Here is a 20,494-nt window from a genome sequence, read left to right on the forward strand (position 1 = left end):
CTCTTTTTTCATATTTTTCTGAGGAAAAGATGTGCAAGTAGTTTCAGTCATTTCAAAATAGAACTGCAATTCAGATGCTAGTGAGCCAAACTAGTCCACTAGCAAAGTTGGAGGACTTGTCAATAAGACTGTTTATAGTTTATCTGCCAGCACCAGAGAGGTGTTCTGGGCTCAGGCATAGAGGACATTGAAGAAACGTGGTCATTCAGGGTAGGGAACTGAAGGTCATGGGGACACAGGAAACACTTTCACCTAATTTAGGAATAAAGAATATGCTTATATGAATATAAGCAGGTGACTTCAGGCAAGAAACTAAGGAATATTTGAAGAACATCTAAAAGAATATTTGATAGGATGTTCATCAACTTAATCAACTTTTGGAGGGGGGGAAAAACCCAGGTACAATTTTTGACTCAATGGGAGAAAACAGGTTTTGAATAAAAAGAAACAATTTCTGGGGCACCTAGGTGGCTCAGTTGGTTGAACCCACCCCCCCCCCCCCCGACTCTTGATTTCAGCTCAGGTCACGATCCCAGGGTTGTGGGATTGGGCCCCATGTTGGGCTCTGTGCTGAGAGTGGAGCCTGCTTAAGATTCTTTCTCACCCTCTGCCCCTCTCCCTCACTCGTGCACTCACTCACTCTCTCTCTCAAAAAAAAAAAAAAAAAAAATTTCCTGAAAATAATACTTACTGCTGCTCTGATGAAAATAATAACTAAGCTGGTTTGACTTTAGGTATCTATATAAAAAACTTGCCAAGTGAACTTGAAACCTTAACACAGGATAGGTACATCCTCATTGGTGTCAGTCATTGTGTCAAACTGACACATGTGGATGGATGTATTTCAAACACAGAGCCAATAGGAGGAAATGAGTATAGCACTGTACCTAAAAAAGACACCCACATTCTTGGGCTACCAAGTTAATAATACCTAAAAATACATGTCCACACATGCACACAGCACCTTCTCCACCTCCACTCTGGGCTGGCTAATGTTAAGGTAATGGAGAAATGGAAAAATATATCCACTGCCAGTGGGCAGTGTAAACTGGGACATACTTTCTGGAAAGCAATTTGCTATGTATCAAAAACTTAAAAATCTTTCATTATCTTTTGACTTGGCAATTATACTTTTAAAGACTGAGATATAACACAAATGTCCAAGAATAAGTAATTAAGTTAAATAAATTATGGTATAGGCTTAGGATGTATAGTCCTAACCCCCTACCCCCTGAATACCACAGCCCATTAAAAAAAAAAAAAAAAAAAAACATGTCTCACTGCCCATTCATATATAGACTAATATGTAAAATGTTACCTTTCATTAATCTTAGGATTGAGAATATGGGAGGCTTCTATTTTCTACAATAACTATATATTATGTTTTTAATAGAGAAAATTCCCCATTTTTAAAAGTTATATACTATTAGAAATTCCATATATATTTGGGTTAAGATAAAGAGACAACAGAAAGGACATGGTTAGGAAATGGAACACTTGAGGGCATACCCTCCAGATTCTACAATCAGACAAGATACGGATTCAGCTTTCCCAGAACACACAGTACAGTGGCAAAGAGACAAAGGATAATAGTACCTGGGGAGGGGATGAAAGGATGGTAACCATCATTTTGGAAAGTATTTGATATATGGACTTAATTTGTATAATATTTTAACTCTCAAAATCAGTGAAAACAAACAATGGGAGAAATTATTCTGGGTGTAATTCTGCCCAGCTAGAAAGAACTGACTAGCAATGTAGGTGACAGGAATTCTGGAGTAAAAATAACTGTAGTAGCAAGTAAAGGGAACCACTGGCCCTGGCTAACTCTGAGCCATGACTTTAGTCAATGGATTCAGTCAATGGATTTCAAAAAGTTCAGGAAACAATAGGTATGATTTTATGGCTATAGTCTTCAAAAGGGGCTCAAAACTGACAAGAAATAGAACATCAGAAAAAACAAAACTCTGACCAAGCAATTGCAAATAATCTCAATGCAAAGTAAAGGGAGAAGAACCAAAGAAACCAACTGAAAGGGTTTTCTCTGATAAAGTCATAATTTTAAATATAGATAACTTTAAGAGGGGCACATATCCAAGGAATAACAGAAAATAACAGTATGAACCTGTAAGAACAGGCCAGTTTCGGTTTAAATAAGGTAACAGCATAAGGTTTTCAAAATAAGGTCAAGAAAAGTTAAACCCTCTGACCAGGTAAAAAGACAGAGAAGACAGACCTTGTCCAACTCCTATCATGATTCCCTTTTCTGTTAGAAGGGTTTTCAACCTGGAAAGGATATAACAAAAATCCTAATAAACAAAATGCAGCCCAAGGAAGGTGAGGGCAATCTATACATTTTAAATGTCTTTAAACCCAGAATCAAAAGTCCAAGAAATAAACTCTTAAATGGATTACAGAAACCCACAGTGGACAAATAGTAGACACTAGAAATTTTCCTAAGTCTTAAAAAAAAAGAAGTTTAATTTCCATTGATAGTTACCTTTTTGATGGAAAACATTTCTTGAAAAATTTCCTGATAACAATAAAGCATTTTATAAAATTTTTCATAACATTATTATACACATAAGCATTGTAAAGTTGGTCTATAGCTAAGCAAGGGTAAACAATCACTCAAGAGGCCACCGGAAAAATAATTTCTAATAAGCCTTGCCTAATACTATTTAACTTATTTTATCAGTAACTTGGGTAAAGGCAAAAAAATCTCTAAGTAGGCCTTGCCTTGCTTGTACTGTTGGACATAATTTATTAGTTGCTTAAAAGGAGGCCAAAAATTGTTATGTTTATGAAACGTGTATATAATTGTACAGAAAACCTAACTCCTTGACACAGAACATATTCAGGATCAGAATCTGAAATCCTCATTAATATGGAGGGTAGTTGGTCATCATAAAATTTGAAGGACTTTTGGGTGTAAGGATTGGGCTGGTTCTATATAATTCCAGAGGAGGAACACAGAATGGAAGAAAGTATAGGGGACAAATTTCAGGTTGAAAAAAGGATAAACTTTCTAACAGAAATACAGACAGAATATGCTCATTCTTGCAGTAATGAGCTTCCAGTTACTGAATATACAGAAGCCTGGGATAGACGGCTAGTTCTCACCAGTCAGTAAGGTGAACTGAAATCAGTGGTTTTTATTTATTTATTTTTTGAATGTCAATTAGTATTTTATTGTGTTTTGTTTTGGTCAATTACTATTTTATTTTATTTTTTTTCAATATATGAAGTTTATTGTCAAATTGGTTTCCATACAACACCCAGTGCTCATCCCAAAAGGTGCCCTCCTCAATACCCATCTCCCACCCCCCATCAACCCTCAGTTTGTTCTCAGTTTTTAAGAGTCTCTTATGCTTTGGCTCTCTTCCACTCTAACCTCTTTTTTTTTTTTCTTCCCCTCCCCCATGGGTTTCTGTTAAGTTTCTCAGGATCCACCTAAGAGTGAAACCATATGGTATCTGTCTTTCTCTGTATGGCTTATTTCACTTAGCATAACACTCTCCAGCTCCATCCATGTTGCTACAAAGGGCCATATTTCATTCTTTCTCATTGCCACGTAGTACTCCATTGTGTATATAAACCACAATTTCTTTATCCATTCATCAGTTGACGGACATTTAGGGTTTTTCCATAATTTGGCTATTGTTGAGAGTGCTGCTACAAACATTGGGGTACAAGTGCCCCTATGCATCAGTACTCCTGTATCCCTTGGGTAAATTCCTAGCAGTGGTATTGCTGGGTCATAGGGTAGGTCTATTTTTAATTTTTTGAGGAACCTCCACACTGTTTTCCAGAGTGGCTGCACCAATTTGCATTCCCACCAACAGGAAATCAGTGGTTTTTAAATTTAATAGCAGAACCACTGCAATGAAAGAAACCTTACTCAGAAGACTGATATACAAAACAGATAAAGAGAGAAAACTGCTCTAGTTAAAATTCCCTACCACATCTCACACTTAACTCATCTGGCTTTGGACCAGATAATCTTTAAAGTGATTCATGTTTGATCAGTAAAACTACAATTTCTCAAGATTTATTACTCTAAATAGTTTAGATGAATGGTCTTCCAAATGGAGTGAAGGAGAGGTGGAAGTGTGGAGAAACTCAGAATATATATATATATATATATATATATATATATATATATATATACACACACACACACACACACACACACACACACACACACATATAAAATTGTTATATATTAATATGTATAATAAAATTATATATCATACATATGCAAAATCATATTTTATTGACAGAATAGTATATATAATTTTCAAGAGTTTCTTATCAGAGCCATGATCAACTATAATGTCCCCAGAAACTGAGGTATTTTAAAAACAATTTAGAAAGAAAGTTTTTGAGAAAAAAAAAAAAAATCAACATCCATACCCACTAATTTAACACAACTGTTTTAATTTTTGTATATATTTAACGTGTTTCTATCCATAGACAAACATTAATTTTGGCACTTGCCAACATGGTACATAAGATTTAATGAATATTTCTACAAATGTCTATAAGCTCAGAATTATTTATAATTACATAAAGATGGAGATTCTATAATATATCAAAACAATCTCCTCCTGTTGGCCATTCAGATCAGACTGGCTCTCCTTGTTGTTATTATATAATTATTCCTATTTGTATCTCTGTACACGGTAGCTTTTTGTCTTCTATTAAAAGTATCCTGAAGTTAAGATCTCCAAAGTGGGGTTAGTGAACTAAAAAGTATGAACTTTGGTGGCTCTTGTTATATACAGTAATGCCTTCCAACAGGTCTTAAATCAATTTACCTGCAGTCATCACCTGAACTCTGAATACAACACTAGTTTAAGCACTTTTATACTTTACATCTTCTCACAAGTCTATGTAATGAGTATTTACTATTCCTGTTTTTTATGGATAAGGAAACTGAAGCCAAGAGAGACAATAAGAGCATGTATATTTTAAGGTCTTATTAAAGAATATAACCCACATTGCCAAATTCTTATTTAAAATATAAATAATCATACATACATATTTATTTAAATATAGACAGCTGTTAATGTTGCATAGTCAATTCCTTCATCTAGATCAGCATTTCCTGAGACACGTTTGGTAACATACTTTAGTTCTCACTACTACCCCAAAAGAAAATGGTTTCCCCCTGACTATACTGTGGGGTTATGCTGTTGGCTTATACCATGGGGCACTTAAAAAGGTATCCTTATGAAAACTCATTATTGCATTTATTATTGGAATGCTGAAGGGAACTTCATTTAATGTATCTCTTATAGTACCAAATCTGAGGCCCCAAGGGAGAAATACTCAAACAGCAGGGCCAGAAACATTTTGCTTCTCCTAAGCCATCAGTGTGCTTATTTAATGAACAATGGGAAATTTTAACAGGTAGCATTTCTTTATTTACTTTAGCCACTAGGAGGAAGCTCAAGGCAGTATCTGAAATCCTCTTTGGTAAATATTAAGATACTCAAGTATCTTCTCCCTGTATTAAATTCCTCATACTCTATTTTACTTCAACTTTGAAGTAAACTCTTAGGACAAGAGTCCAATGTCATTTCCATATTTATACTGAAAGCTGATTTCAACTGCTTTAATACACACACACACACACACACACACACACACACACACACACACAGTAAAACCTTGGATTGCGAGTTCTTCAAGTGTTCTGCAAGATGTGCAAACATTTCTAATATATTTTAACCTAATAAACGAGTGATGTCTTGTAATAAGTGTAGTACCTGATGGAGAATGTCATATGACCACAACTCAGCCAATGGTTCTTGAAATCCAATTTGATACACAAGTGCTTTGGATTACAAACATGTTTTCAAAACAAATTATCGCAAACCAAGGTTTTACTGTATTTTTTTGGCAGCGGGTGTGTGTGTGGGGGAATCTGCTGTAACTTGTATCAATGCAACATAAAGATCAGGTTATACTATGCTTCGACCAGGCAGATAATATGCCCCAAACCTTAATTTGTTTAGTATCTCATACTAAGGAAGTCATTTAAAATTACCCAAAACTTACCAATCATAATTCTCATTTGTATTCATAATCCAAAGCAATTCTAACAAAACTCCTGGAAACTAGCTCAACAAGTAACTGCATTAATTCAGGGTTAGGGGCTGTTTCATGTTTTGAACAATCAACCTACTCTACTCAGGCCAGGGATTTATTAAATTTATTAATAGCTCATCTAAGCAATTCTATCTTGCTTTTAAATAAATTGGTCATAGTTTAAAAACATTTATATTTAAAAAATTTAAAGCACAATTCAGCATATATTTGATTTTTACAATATTACTCTAGGAGAGTACTGCCACTCATTGTACGGGTTGAGAAAACTAATAAGACATTACTAAAACTAATGAAGTTCATATGACTTTCTCAAAGTAGCATGTGTTGATGGAACTAGAACTAGAAAAGAAACCTTTCTAGACTTTTTCTGGAATGAAGGTAGGACATGGACTAAAGTGAAATGTTTCTCATCTTTATTAGCAATGTTCTAAAAAAACTTTGCAGAGGAACAAACAACTGTGTGTCAGAAAACAAGAGATGAATTATGACCTTTCTGCTGAATGCTAAGAACTAATAATGAAATATTTTATCTCTCGCAGCATCAATGCCCTTAGGCAAAAATGGGTCTGATCAAACTCAATTCAATATAACAGATGATTTAAACTTCATTTTAAACAGCATCTAGCCATTCTTTGGAGAACCTTTAAATTCATTAGAGAATTGGGAGATTTTCAGAATATCTGCAGTTTTCACAAAATCAGGCCCCATTAGCTGGCTAAGGAGACTAGCAGTATACCCGAGCTCTAACGTAGGAGACCATGAGGGCATTTTTTTTTTTTCACTGATGAGATCTAGTCACTTTTGATCTAAATCTTAGTTAAGTGTATTTACACTACAGTTTTAGCCCTTTCAAAATATTAAATTATACCAATCTATATTTATACTTCTTGAGAATTTGCCTCTCTAGTATATATAGTTTACATTCAGAGTGATGGAACTAAAGTAAATTACCTTCAATATTATTACATTTGTACAGATTGTTTCCTGGTACAGGTATCTCATCTGACCTATATTAATCAAGAAATTATTTGAAAAGAATGATTTTTAATATAACAACTAAGATGACAGAATTTAACATTAAGATATTTACAATTTATATCTAAAGTATTTATGGGGTCCTTTCATGCTTTTTGGAAATAAAGCAACATTTTATTCACATTTATTCATTTGGCTGTGCTATGTTTTTAATACCTGGATGGTATTAAATGTTCACATGTATCAAATGAAATAAAATGGAAGTAATCATGTGTTTAAAAAAAACAGAGTATTTTTTTTTTGCATTTAATAACTTGTTTTATTTTTTATTTTTTTAAATTTACATCCAAATTAGTTAGCATATAGTGCAACAATGATTTCAGGAGTAGATTCCTTAATGCCCACTACCCATTTAGCCCATCCCCCCTCCAACAACCCCTCCAGTAACACTCTGTTTTCCATATTTATGAGTCTCTTCTGTTTTGTCCCCCTCCCTGTTTTTATATTATTTTTGTTTCCCTTCCCTTATGTTCATCAAAACAGAATATGTTTTTATGGAAGAGACTTATGTTCTCACCTGAGGCTGCTGTGGCATTTGTAGGGGTTGAAGCAGCTGCTTGAATCCGAGCATGAGGAGGAATAAGAATGGTAGCTAGAGGTGGATTACTTGACAGTTCTAAAGAGAAGTAAGATACATGTTAGAACCCATTCTGAACTCTGTATGTGAAACTACTTTTATTGTTAACAATAAGCATAAAATACTGCATTAAAACACTGGCTTAACAGAAAAAAAGACATGATAAACCTACATCTAAAACTAAATCAATGAGCTAGAAATCAATTTATAGACAAAGTCCACAGAAATGTTGTACACATAACTAAGGCACTATCTGCTAAAAATAGAGTATGTCTGAGAAGTAAAGATAGCTTAGGGAACTGTACTGGCTGATGGTTTGAGAATAAGCATATCACTAAGATATATTTCCATCTTTCATTAACTTAAATATACTAGGTTTTCCCATACGGCTCTGACAGTATTTGACTACAGGAATTGAGAGTGATTATGTCATAGAAAAGAGACTAGGACTATTGTTTGCGTATGCATGCATGGACCAAACTACCTGACTGTTAAAAGTTTCATTGCTTTTATTAAAAATAATTTTTTTAAGTTTATTTATTTTGAGAGAGACAGAAATAGTGCAAGCAGGGGAGGGGCCGAGAGACAGATGGAGAGAGAGAGAGAATCCCAAACAGGCTCCATGCTGCCAGCGCAGAGCCTGACCTGGGGCTCAAACTCATGAAACCATGAAATCATGCCCTGAGCTGAAACCAAGAGTCAGATGCTTAACCGACTGAGTCACCCAGTTACCCCAAAAATCAGAATGGTTTTATTCTACTCTATTTTCCTTTTTAACTCAGTAAGATCATTACTTTGATTCTAAGTTTGAAATAGGTTTTTTACCTTCATGTAGAAGTTTTTGTCAACTGTAAACAGAGTGGCTTTCTTTAAAGAATCAAGTTCTATATATAAGCCTTAAGAAGCAATTTAAGATGACACTGGATCTAATGATGCACACATATAGCAAGAAGTGGTAGTGAGCTCTTACATGTAAGTATCTGGTATTAGCTTTGGTAACGTGACTGTTTTCCTGGTCTGCTCGGGATAACTCTGGTTTATTTTTGTTATCCCAGCATTTATCTAGTGACTGTTGATTTTCATGCTCATAAGTGTTGCAATTTGAAGGGGTAATTACACAACCGTACTAGTTACAGGAAGACATTCTTTGAGCTACTGCATACATTTTGACAATTTACAGATATGGCATGGAATAAAAAAAAGTTAAACAGTATAATCTTAAAGTAAATTCACATAACAAAATTAACCATTTTAAAGTGTACGGTTTAGCGGCATCTAGTACATTCACAATGTTGTACAACCATCCTCTCTAGTTTCAAAACACTGTCATCACTCAAAGGGAAACCTTTAGCACTCACTCCCCATTTGTCCCTCCCCCCAGCCCCTAGCAAGGGAAATAGTGTTTTAATATAGTAGCTTAAAAACATTTTCTGTTGCAAAGCCCCTGTTAATATGGACTTACTCAAATTGGTACCTAAATATCTAAATTTTATACTAAATGATACCAGATTCTCGTAAAAATAAACAAAAAACTCTCAACAAACCTATCCCAAGATTTATGAAAAATGAATGGGAACAAAAGCCTAAAACTGAGTGAAGACTATTTATTAATTTTTCCCCTTAAATGAGAAGATGTAAGGCAGCTTCCCTGGATAGAAGTATTTCTCATGTCTTCCCTGGAAGCCAGTTAGAAAACCATTGCCTTAATCATCAAGTTTGAAGAGATGCTGTTTTCTCATAATCAGCTTTTAGCTGTTTTGGTTCTCACAGAGGAAAAGGAAGATCCTAAGTTGTTTTATTTCTAGTTAATCCAATTTTAACCCACAATCTTGTATCTATGAAAGCAAGAGAATCCTAATTACCATGGCTGATGACTCTATGGTTCTAGTAATAAAAATTAATGCAGGGTGTGGTAACTACTTTTGATTAACCTAAAAGATTTACTATCTCAATTACAATTAAAATCTGCTGAAATAGAAAGGCTTCTTAAAATTCATCCATCCATCCTCCCATGTGTCTATCAATACTGAGCATAAAACTGTGTTAAGTCAGAGAAAAAGATAACCATCTTTGATTAAAAGAAATTGAAAATGGAAGGTCAACTGCACAAATAAGCCAGCAAGAAAGGCATTCAACCTATTCAGGATAGGGGCACTTTTAAATTAAAAAGATCTCTTTGAGGGACACCTGGGTGGCTCAGTCGGTTAAACGTCCGACTCCGGCTCAGGTCAAGATCTCATGTCACGGTTTGGGAGTTCGAGCCCTGCATTGGACTCTGTGCTGACGGCTCAGAGCTGGAGCCTGCTTCAGATTCTGTGTCTCCCTCTCTCTCTCTCTCCCCCTCCCCTGCTCATGCTCTGTCTCTCAGAAATAAATAAAAATTAAAAACAAAAAAAATGATCTCTATGACTAAGTGCCCAACATCTAAGAGAAAATCTAAAAATGGAAAAGATGACCAGAGATTTTAAGGCATTTTGACAAAGCCACTTTTAATATTATCTTTAAAATGAACTGAATATCAGCAGTCTGTGGTCACTGTACTTACTGTCCATGCTGCCCACTTTCTCCCATTCATTTACTCTCTTATCAGATCACCTATATTTCTATGTATCTGTATATCCAGTTGAAGGGTCATGGTGGTTTTAGGTCACACACACACACACACACACACACACACACACACACACGGCTTGAAAAAAGCAACCTCTTTTTCCTTAGGTAGTAGACAGCCATTTGGGTCTAGGGTAGGGAGAGAGGGGTAACTAATGAAAAGAAAGGAGAAAAGTGAAGAAAATAAGGAAACAAGAAAAAGAGAAGCTGTGGGATCCTGGAGGTTTTGCCATATCCAAAGACAGAGGGGAGAGTAAGTAAATTCCACAAAACAACTACAAAGACTAGATTCTTAACCTAGAGTCAATGAGTGGCCTTTGGGTGGAGGCAGGGGGCTTTTGCAAGTTTTTTTGACTTTGACATACTAAAAGTTAAGGAATCCTAAACCCTTCCCATTATCTATAACTCACTATCCTTCTTCTTTTCCTTAATTATAGGGATTCCTTGAAGTCCACTGCTTTCCATCTGTTAGCTTTTCTCTACTTCAGAGAGATTGTTAATTGTTGTAACTTTTGCCTATGTGAAAAAGGAAGCCTCCTTATATTCCTGCTATAGTCCTGTTCTCTACACTAAAGTCTATTCCTTTTGTGGGGACAGATTATGGGCACTTCTATGCGGCTGGTACAAAATGGCTGTAATGATTTTTTGCTTGCAAGAATTACACCCACTCCCGGTCTCCTTGCCTATCCATGACAATGAAAAATAAGGGAACTGAGGCAATGAGTGCAGATCCAAACTGCAGTGTGGGCACCACAAAGCAAAATAAGATGATATTTTAAAGGACAGGTACAGCAAAGCAACAGAACTTTTCAGGATCAGGGAGAGTGCATGTATTCTTGAAGACAGAGAATAAGAAGTACAGAAAAGACTGAAAATAAAAAGTAAGCTGAAAAAAAAAAGTAAATAGTATTATTTAATAAATATTTGTCCTAGGCTTGAGAGTACGGAGATAATTAAGGAAACAAGGAGGTCCATAATACTGAATTGGTGCTAGTTTGGAGAAAAGGTAGGAATAAGATAGACCATATTATCTCAGAGACATGGTTGAAAACAACATAGCAACAGGCTCAGAAGGCTTTGGAAATGTTAATGATGATAAAGGTTTCTTTAACCAACTGCAGATACCATGAAACTATCCATCAAAAAAACCATATAGTAGTTTATCAGGGAATATTAAGAATCTTTTGATGGTGTATATCAATCATTATGTGCTCCATAACCAAACACTTTAATGGACAATTTAAATAAAAGCAAAATGAATTTTAAAATAGGTATCGATAAAGGCAAGATACATTTATCCAATTATCCAAGATACAGGTGTGCTATTACCAAGGGACACATGCACCCCCATGTTTATAGCAGCACTATCAACAATAGCCAAAGTATGGAAAGAGCCCAAATGTCCATCGATGGATGAATGGATAAAGATGTGGTATATATATACACAATAGAGTATTACTTGGCAATCAAAAAGAATGAAATCTTGCCATTTGCAACGACGTGGATGGAACTGGAGGGTGTCATGCTAAGTGAAATTAGTCAGAGAAAGACAAAAATCATACGACTTCACTCATATGAGGACTTTAAGAGATGAAACAGAGAACATAAGGGAAGGAAAACAAAAATAATATAAAAACAGCAAGGGGGACAAAACAGAAGAGACTCATAAATATGGAGAACTGAGGGTTGCCAGAGGGGTTGTGAGGGAGGGGGATGGGCTAAATGGGTAAGGGGCATTAAGGAATCTACTCCTGAAATCATTGTTTCACTATATGCTAATTTGGATGTAAATTTTAAAAAATAAAAATAAAATAAAAAAAATTAATAAAGCCAAGATAGATATTCATCAACTAAAAAGCTGACTGAATTCATTTAGCTAAATTTTGCTGCACTGTTGTTTATAATGCAAATGAAAGAAGAAACATTCCCATGAAAGGGCAAACTGAATAAACTCAAACATACCTGACTACTTGATAAAGCAATCTTTTAAAATATTAAAACAAAACATAAATCTAGTTGACAAAACCTTAAGTATTCCTTAACTTAAAGTTTCTATTCTTCCAAATATGAATCCCAAATTCAATGATAAGTAGATAAGAAACTTTCCTAGGTTTTTTTGGGGGGGTAGGGGGGACAGTGGCTCAGTGGGTGGGTAGGGTGTATATGTTTGTTCAAACTGTGTATAGTGTGAAAGCTGAGGATAAGTTGGAGAGAAGCAATCAATGTGCTAACCACAGAGGGAAGAACTCAATCCCTTTGTTCACCAGACCTTCTCTAACAGTGATGTAATAAAATACCACTCATCAGGTAGAGAGGAATCTTCTTCATTAGTTCTGAAGCTCAACCTGCAGACCTGCCGAAAGGAGTCACTGAAAGAAGCAGACGTGATTTTTCTTCTGCAATTAGGTCGAGGTCTTCATGTGTATATCAGGCCTCCTATATACATATGAAAATTGCCAGTGGTTGTCTATTATAGGTAAAGTGGTATTTCTCTCACAAAAAGGTTTAGACAATTTCACAATGGCATGCCCATTTCATCTGTGTACTTTTCATGAGCAAGAATTCAAATGCTAGGATGTACACCTTGATCACCCACATTATTGAATCCTAATGCTGCTTCTATGGATTTTTTTTAATAAACAAATAACCCTATTATAACTGCTCCTTTCTTCTCCTAACAATTTCAAAGTGTCCAGAAAATCCCTGACCAAGTTTCTAACAAAATCTTAAAATTAAACAAATAATTAAGCTTATTAGAAGGTCAGACAAGTAGTAAAATAATTAGAAGGCTCACTACTGCTTCTTAGTGATATTAATGATGTTTAATGTGAGGACTACATAATATCTACACAAATCCATGACTACTTTGCCTTGGAACTGCCTAAGAGGGAGCATCACAATTTGTACCAGTCACCAAAAAATGTCTGAATGTGTTTAGTATACTACATTTATAGCAGTGACATATTTTAGAAGTTACCCAGCAAAATGTTAGTATTTTAAAAGATCTGGTGGTGAAATCCCCAACCAGGACAATGCTTGCTAAAATAACTTTCCTTGTAAAATTTCATACAAATTAGGTAGAAAATTTGGTATTGGGGAGGTGTGGTGGGATTAACTGTAGACTCACTTAAACATACAAAGCAACCAATTTCCCAATATATTCTAGCCATGGAACAGGCAAGGAATTGGTGAATAAAGAAAATACTGATCCCTGTTGGGATTTCCTGATTCCAATTCGTGACGTCTGATTCAGTTATGTCCAACCTTTGAGATCCAATGACTGAAGGAAAGAGGGTGTGCCAAAGGTCTCTTCAGGTTTCCAACATCTAGATGAAGATAGTATCATTCAGGGGGTCCCAGAGCACTGAAGCCCCAGTGCCAGAAAAATGAGATGTCTGATAATCTGTTTTGTGAATCCAGAAGGTTAAAAGGATCTCCAAGTTTTCCGTCCCTTGTTCATTCCTCTTCTTCCTCCTCTAGCTGATCACAGAAATGCTTGTTTTAATTATGAGTAATACTAGTGATCATTTATTGCTAGTTACTTGTGGCACAGTAACAAATATCAAATTGCAGTTAGCTTTATTGTTAAGCTTTACTTTAATACAGCCCTGTATTTTACTCAAGTGTTTAATCTTCATAGTTCTATTCATATGGCAGGTTTACTAGTTAAAACAACACTAACAGCAACTAGAAGGCACATTAGAAATGTCCAATAAATATTGGTTACATGAATATTGTGTTTACTTAAAGTGGCATGTGTGACTCAAACATTAATTAAGCACCTACTACATGCAGATCAGGAGTTATCTTTATTTCACTTGGGGGAATTAGTACAGACTTCACTGAAAATGTATGAGGCTGGAGGAGGGTTTTATTCTGCCTATAGCAGAACCTCACTAACACCCTCCCACCCCAGTGTTTCCTATCTCTGAACCCTCTCTAGCTATACAACCAATTGGGGGATTGATTCTCCTTTTCCAAGTTCTTGTATTACCCGGCTTTATTCAGGTTGTTCATTTATTGCTATTAATATGTGCTTTAAAGTTGCATCTGCACAACAGTTACATCTTTGCCTTGGTAAACAAGATCATCATTTGGAAACACTGATCCAAAATCAGAATACAGAAGATCAAATAGAATAACATCAAACAACACTTCTTCCCTGGGCAGAAACACTCTTCGAGTGTAACAGTGATCTAGAAGGAAAAGGAGAAAGTACTACCAGTCAGTGATGACAGCCCAGTTTCAGAATGGCTGTTAAGATAGGGCATTGTAATGCTTAAAAAGGAAGGGCCATCTCTCAAAATGATGGCACTCTCAATTTAACACATTTAGTTTTATGGAAAAGGATTTCAAGAACATATCTACACATTTCATGTGAACAGATACAAAGACTCCTGCATATCCTTTTCACTAATATGCACAGAATCAGAGTCACAGCGCCGTAGAGATTGCATATACTCTATACACACCAAATACACACACCTTTAAATCCCCAAAGACATATTATGTATATTCAGACATACATAGAGCCATAATTATATCTGATATTCTGGGCAAATATAACAATTTGAAATACCAAAATAAAACAATCGTCACTCCTTTTAAAAAGCTTGTAAATAACAGATATGTAAAATAAAGTTTGAGCTAAATTATTTATTCTTCTTCAAGTTGAGCCTTTTCTTTACTTTAAAACGCATATGTCAAAGCTGAAGTTAATAAAAACTTTGGAGGCTTCTAAGGACATTAAAGTTAGCTGACTCTATTAAATAATTAAATAACTCTTTAACAATTAATTAAATATTTAATTATTAAAAAAATAATTAAGTAAATCTGATTAAATAATATGAAAAACTGTCCATTCACAAAAGTCCAATATTTTCAAAACCATATTCTAAAATCTAAGTCAATTTATTTTCATGTCAGTTTGTCTTATGAATGTAATTTACTAGAGAATAGGTAAATAGCATTTACCAGGCTGTGATTCATTATTGCAATAAACTTATTTAGGACCACAATGCACAATGAAACACCACTTCACATCCACTAGGATGGCTATTAAAAAAAAAAAAAAAAAAGGAACATAAGTATTGGGGAGGATGTAGAGAAACTGGAACTGTTGTAAACTGCTGGTGGGAATATAAAACGTGCAAACCACCATGGAAAATAGTTTGGCAGTTCCTCAAAAAGTTAAACATAGAATTACCACATGACTCAGCAATACCCAAAAGAATTAAAAACAGTATTCAAATAAATATCTGTAAACAAATGGTCATAGCAGCACTATTCATAATAGCCAGAAGGTAGAAACAAGCCAAATATCCACCAACAGATGATGGATAAACAAAATGTGGTGTATCCATACACTGTGTACTGACTGTTTGTGTCCCTAGAAGTCATATGCTGAAGCCCTACTCCCCAACGTAATAGTGTTTGGAAATGGAGCCTTTGAGAGGTAATTAGGTCATGAGGGTAGAACCCCCATGAATGGGATTAGTGGCCTTATAAGAAGAGACACAAGAGACGTAATCTCTTTCTACCATACGAGGATACAGTAAGAAGATGTCTGCAAATCACAAACTATGTCTTCATCAGACACCAAATCTACTAGCACCTTGATCTTGAATTTCCCAGCCTCCAGAACTCTGAGAAATAAATGTTTGCTGTTTAAGCCACACAGTCTCTGGTGTTTTGTTATAGCAGCCTACACTGATTAAGACATACTACAGTGGAATATTATTCAGCCATAAAAAGGAATAAAATACTGACACATGCTACAACATGGATGAACTTTGAAAACATTATGCTAGGTGAAAGAAGCCATATACAAAAGGTCACATAATGTATTACTCCATTTATATAAAATATCCCAAATAGTGAAGTCCAGAAGCAGGAAGCACATTGGTGGTTGCCAGGAGTTGGAGGAGGAGTTAATGGGGACTGACCACTTAATGGGTATGTTTTCTTTAGGAGCAATGAAAATGTTTTAGAACTTGATCAAGGTGGTAGTTGCACAACATTGTGAATATACTAAATGCCACTGAACTGCTTACTTTAAAATGGCTCATGTTATACAAATGTTTCCTCAGTTTTCAAAAAAACTTAGGATTCCATAGAATAATAAATTTAGTTGTTTTAAAATTTTATTTTCTTTAGTAATAATGAATAATTATTAGTGAGTAAAGAATCGTATATATGAACAATGAAACCAAATCCTGGATTTTTAAATCTGATTAAATAAAATGTTTAAGTATCTCAGTTTTGACCAACACATACAGGTGTATTAAAGAGTTTATACGAAATATGTCTGAATATAGGGAGAATCATTCTCCAAAATGTGTCCATTATAAATATCATGTGTGTTTGGGGTTCTACTGAATTGCTTACTTGACAAAAGGCTTCCTTAATTCATGTATTTGAGAAACAAAGTACTCATTGGAGAAGATACTTCGTGTGAATAAAACCACAATCAATGCTTGTTTGGGAAACTAAGTTCACCTGACAAAAGTGGTTAAAAAAAAAAAGAGAGAGAGAGAGAGAGAGAAACAAATAAAGTTAACATTAACATAATAGTTTCTGATGTCAAGATTCCACAGTCACAAATGCTGGATGTCACTGTATACAGAGCCTTTTAGAGACCACTTTAAAAAGCAACCCAGCAGATAGTTATATGTGTAGCTAATTAACAGACACCTACAGTACAAAACAAAACAAACAAAACAAAACAACAACAACAAAAAAAAACTTATGAAATTTGATACCTGTAGAATTTCCAGTGGTGGCCTCATACAGATTCAAAAAGTGCTTCATATCAAAAAAATTTAGGTGATATAACCTAAAAATCTATGATAGTTCAAAAAGTAGCTCTACTGATGACAAAGACACAGATGTAAAAGATGCATTTATAAAAAGTATTAATAAAATTGTTTCATGAAATGAGAGGTAAAAAAGTGAAATGCCTGAATAAATATTAATCTTGTATAATGTATAATTTTAAATATTTTTGAGTTAATCAAAAGAAACCCTTTTGTGATCTTAATGGGAAAATAGAGTATCACTTTATATTCAAAGATTATCAGTATATGTATGCATCAGAGAAAAGACTGAAAAGAGCTACACTATGAAAATGTTACAGTGATTAATTTGAAAGGTAAAAGTGATTACTTCAGGATTGTGATTTTAATTTTCTCTATACTTCTTTTGCATTTTCAACATTTTCCTCAATCTACATGTACTACTCTTGATTAAAACAGAACAGTAAGAACTGAAAATAAAGTTTATTTTCTTAGTGACATGGAATTATATAGAACCTTTGCTCCAGAAGAGGCCAAGAGTCTCCCAGTCTAACCTACTGCCAAATTGGAGAACATTGGACATCATCCAGCTTCTTCCTCATACTGAGATCAGTATTTTGAAAAACACTTGTTCCACTGTTAAACAATTGAAAAATTCCCTGACTCATCAGTAATTTTATTTATTAATCTCTATCTATGCCAGGGGCTGAGGTCTGCATGATAAACTCAAATATGTAGTATTCTCTAATTTTCTGCTACCTACTATTTCCAATTTTATAATATGGAGAAAGAATATAGGCTAGCACCTTTCTTTAGAAGATAATCTATGAGGTATTCTTTAAGTTTTCACTTTTCCAGGATCTACTGTCGGTTCTGTTCCTTTGTATACCCTACCCGTCTTTCATTAACATCTTAAAATGGCGTAGCCAGGACCTAAAACAACATTCCAAATGATTTCTGATCAGCCCTAAAGAGTCAGAATTAATCCCAGGATATCTGAATATTTTTCTTTTACCTTTATGAATGCAGTTTAAGACTGTATCAGCACTGCTAATAGTTACATGTTATTGACCACTTAAGATTATAATCAATGGAATCACCCAAGTCCATTTCACTAACAACTCAGGTCTTCCAAATCTACTGCTTAAGCAAAATGCATTTTTCCACTTCCAAGTTTAAATATGAGTGGGAGGGGAATTCATCTTAGAATAAAGGAAATATATATTTCCTGGTCACACAAAGCTCTCCATTTCCCTTGTATATTTTTAGCTTGACTAAACTAATAATCAATCGAATATTTATTGCGTGTTTTATCTACAGGAAATTGTACACTTTTAATGTTCAGTTTATGAAGAAAATCACAGCATCAAAGGCAGTATGGCTGATTAAATGAATCACTTAAGGTCTTAATCAGAGAGAAAAGTGAACACAGAAGTGGTTAAGAAATAATGACTTTCCCTGGGTCTTTTAGAAACCACCGATTCACAAACTCTGTTTTCCTCTCAATGTTCTCTCAGCAGCAGCAATAGTGCCAAGCCCCAGCAGGGATAAGAATCTCTCTACCTACATCCCTTATATAAGTTCTAAGAAAGAGTTACAGAATTCCAGTTTTCCCTGTTTATATCTGACTTTATACAAATATAGCCACCAATTTATTTCTAGGTTTAAAAAACTTGATATAAATCCTTGGGAAGCAAGAAATACTAACATTCTAAGTTTCAAATACAAACCTGAAAGTTAAATTGTACATTAGTCTTATTAGTGAAATCTCTATAACTTCTCCTGTGCCAAGATTTATTATAATCTGCCAAAAATGAGAGCAGCTATGTCTACTGGAAAAATCTTATCTGCCACTATTTTGTCCAAACCATACAAGTAGTGGCCTAGTAAGTGGTTAGAAAAAATGCTCCCTACTTGCATAAACACTTAATGTGCCCACTTTTGTCCTACACAGATTTTAATTAACAGAATGTCACTTCACACACATACGTAGTTTTCTCAGAAATGGTAAAAAGAGCTAAGTGTTTGGAATTACCTTGCGTGGTGAAGTTGAAGAGTGCAGGTGTGTCTCGCCCATTTGGTAGTTTGACATTTGGGTCCCTTAGTTCATCAAAAAATGAATGTGCACAAGCTTCCAGTGGTGTCAATCGGGCAGTTGGTGTATACTCCAGCAGACGGCTACACAGTGCAATTGCTTCCGGTGGAGTCCGGGGTCGGAAGACCTACAGCACAAAAAAAAGGGAAAGAACAATTAATGCTTCAGTGTAAGAATCTTAGCAAATTATCCTTTGAGTACTGAGTTAATTCCCACCACGTACAACAACATGGTTGCATTTGTGAAAGGAAGCTTCTAGAATGAAAAGAGTTAACTGCATATGCTTCACCACACTGGGGTGAACTGCTAATTAAAAACTATAGGAGAAAAGCTCAGAGAAAAAACTAGGGGAAATAGGAAAAAAAATCTACAGCACAATTAAATATGCACACAAAATACAGGCACAAGAGAAAGACTGGATTCTGGAGGTAAGCACACCTAGAAAAATATAAAATTTTTAAAAAAGATTTGACTACTGTGGCAGTAAAATAAAAAGCTGCCTCTTTTGTGTGATTTTTAGCAGAATAATTATCAGAATAATTGACAGCCCTACTCAAATTTGGTAATCAAGATCTTTTAAAAGAGAAAAGCTATTTACAAATGCCAGTGACTTGGTATTAACTCTTTAATATAAGAGTCTACCTTATTTGAAAAAAATTCTTGAGTACCCAGAATTTGACAAAATGTCCAAGGCTTTTCTCAAGGAGTAGCTGTTATCACAAACATGGCCAGATTACCCTCATTTGAATGAATATTCTAGGGTTTTAATTAGGGAGAAAGAAATGTACTTTTCATTAAGAGCCATTAATTCACAGAAAAAGTCAACTGAAGGCTATATTAAAGCAAAATGCATATGAACTAGTTTGCTTAAAAGAACAGACGCCTTCCACATCTATGTCTTGAAATGCTTAATCAATACATAAAACTATGAAAATAACTGTTCTAAATTATGGAGAGTTGAAGAATAAAAACAGAAAGGAGAAAAACAGAAATAAATATAAACAGATGAACAGAAAGCCTTTGAAACAAAAGAAAAATGAAACGTATACCCCTTGATAGGAAGAACACAGGATAACAGAGGGTGTGGTAGTGGCAGCAGACAGACATATAAAGAGAGGCAGAAAAGTATAAATGGAGGGAAACAGTGCAGGAAGGACATGTAGATTGTGATGAGGCATGGAGGACCCTGGGAGTAAGGTTTCCTGACGAGAGCAGCTCATGTTACATCTGGCCATTCACTTAGACTGGAGGTAGGAGAACTAGTTA

The 20,494-nt window shown here is 34.9% G+C and overlaps 1 protein-coding gene across 3 annotated transcripts in view; it reads right to left on the reverse strand.

Annotated features, from left to right (window-relative positions):
- Nucleotides 1-20,494, reverse strand: part of GSK3B (glycogen synthase kinase 3 beta) — a 199,032-nt gene that overhangs the window by 12,089 nt on the left and 166,449 nt on the right. For 2 of the 3 annotated variants that reach the window (XM_045502156.1, XM_045502157.1), the window contains 2 exons: nucleotides 19,169-19,355; nucleotides 7,670-7,768 (listed from right to left, as the gene is read on the reverse strand). In XM_045502156.1, coding sequence (XP_045358112.1) covers nucleotides 7,670-7,768; nucleotides 19,169-19,355 — 286 coding nt within the window. Of the gene's footprint in view, nucleotides 1-2,236; nucleotides 2,287-7,669; nucleotides 7,769-19,168; nucleotides 19,356-20,494 lie in introns of all 3 variants that reach the window. The other variant, XM_045502158.1, reaches the window with a different exon arrangement.

This window comes from Leopardus geoffroyi, chromosome C2, assembly GCF_018350155.1.
Source record: "Leopardus geoffroyi isolate Oge1 chromosome C2, O.geoffroyi_Oge1_pat1.0, whole genome shotgun sequence".
In the NCBI taxonomy this organism is placed as follows: Eukaryota; Metazoa; Chordata; class Mammalia; order Carnivora; family Felidae; genus Leopardus; species Leopardus geoffroyi.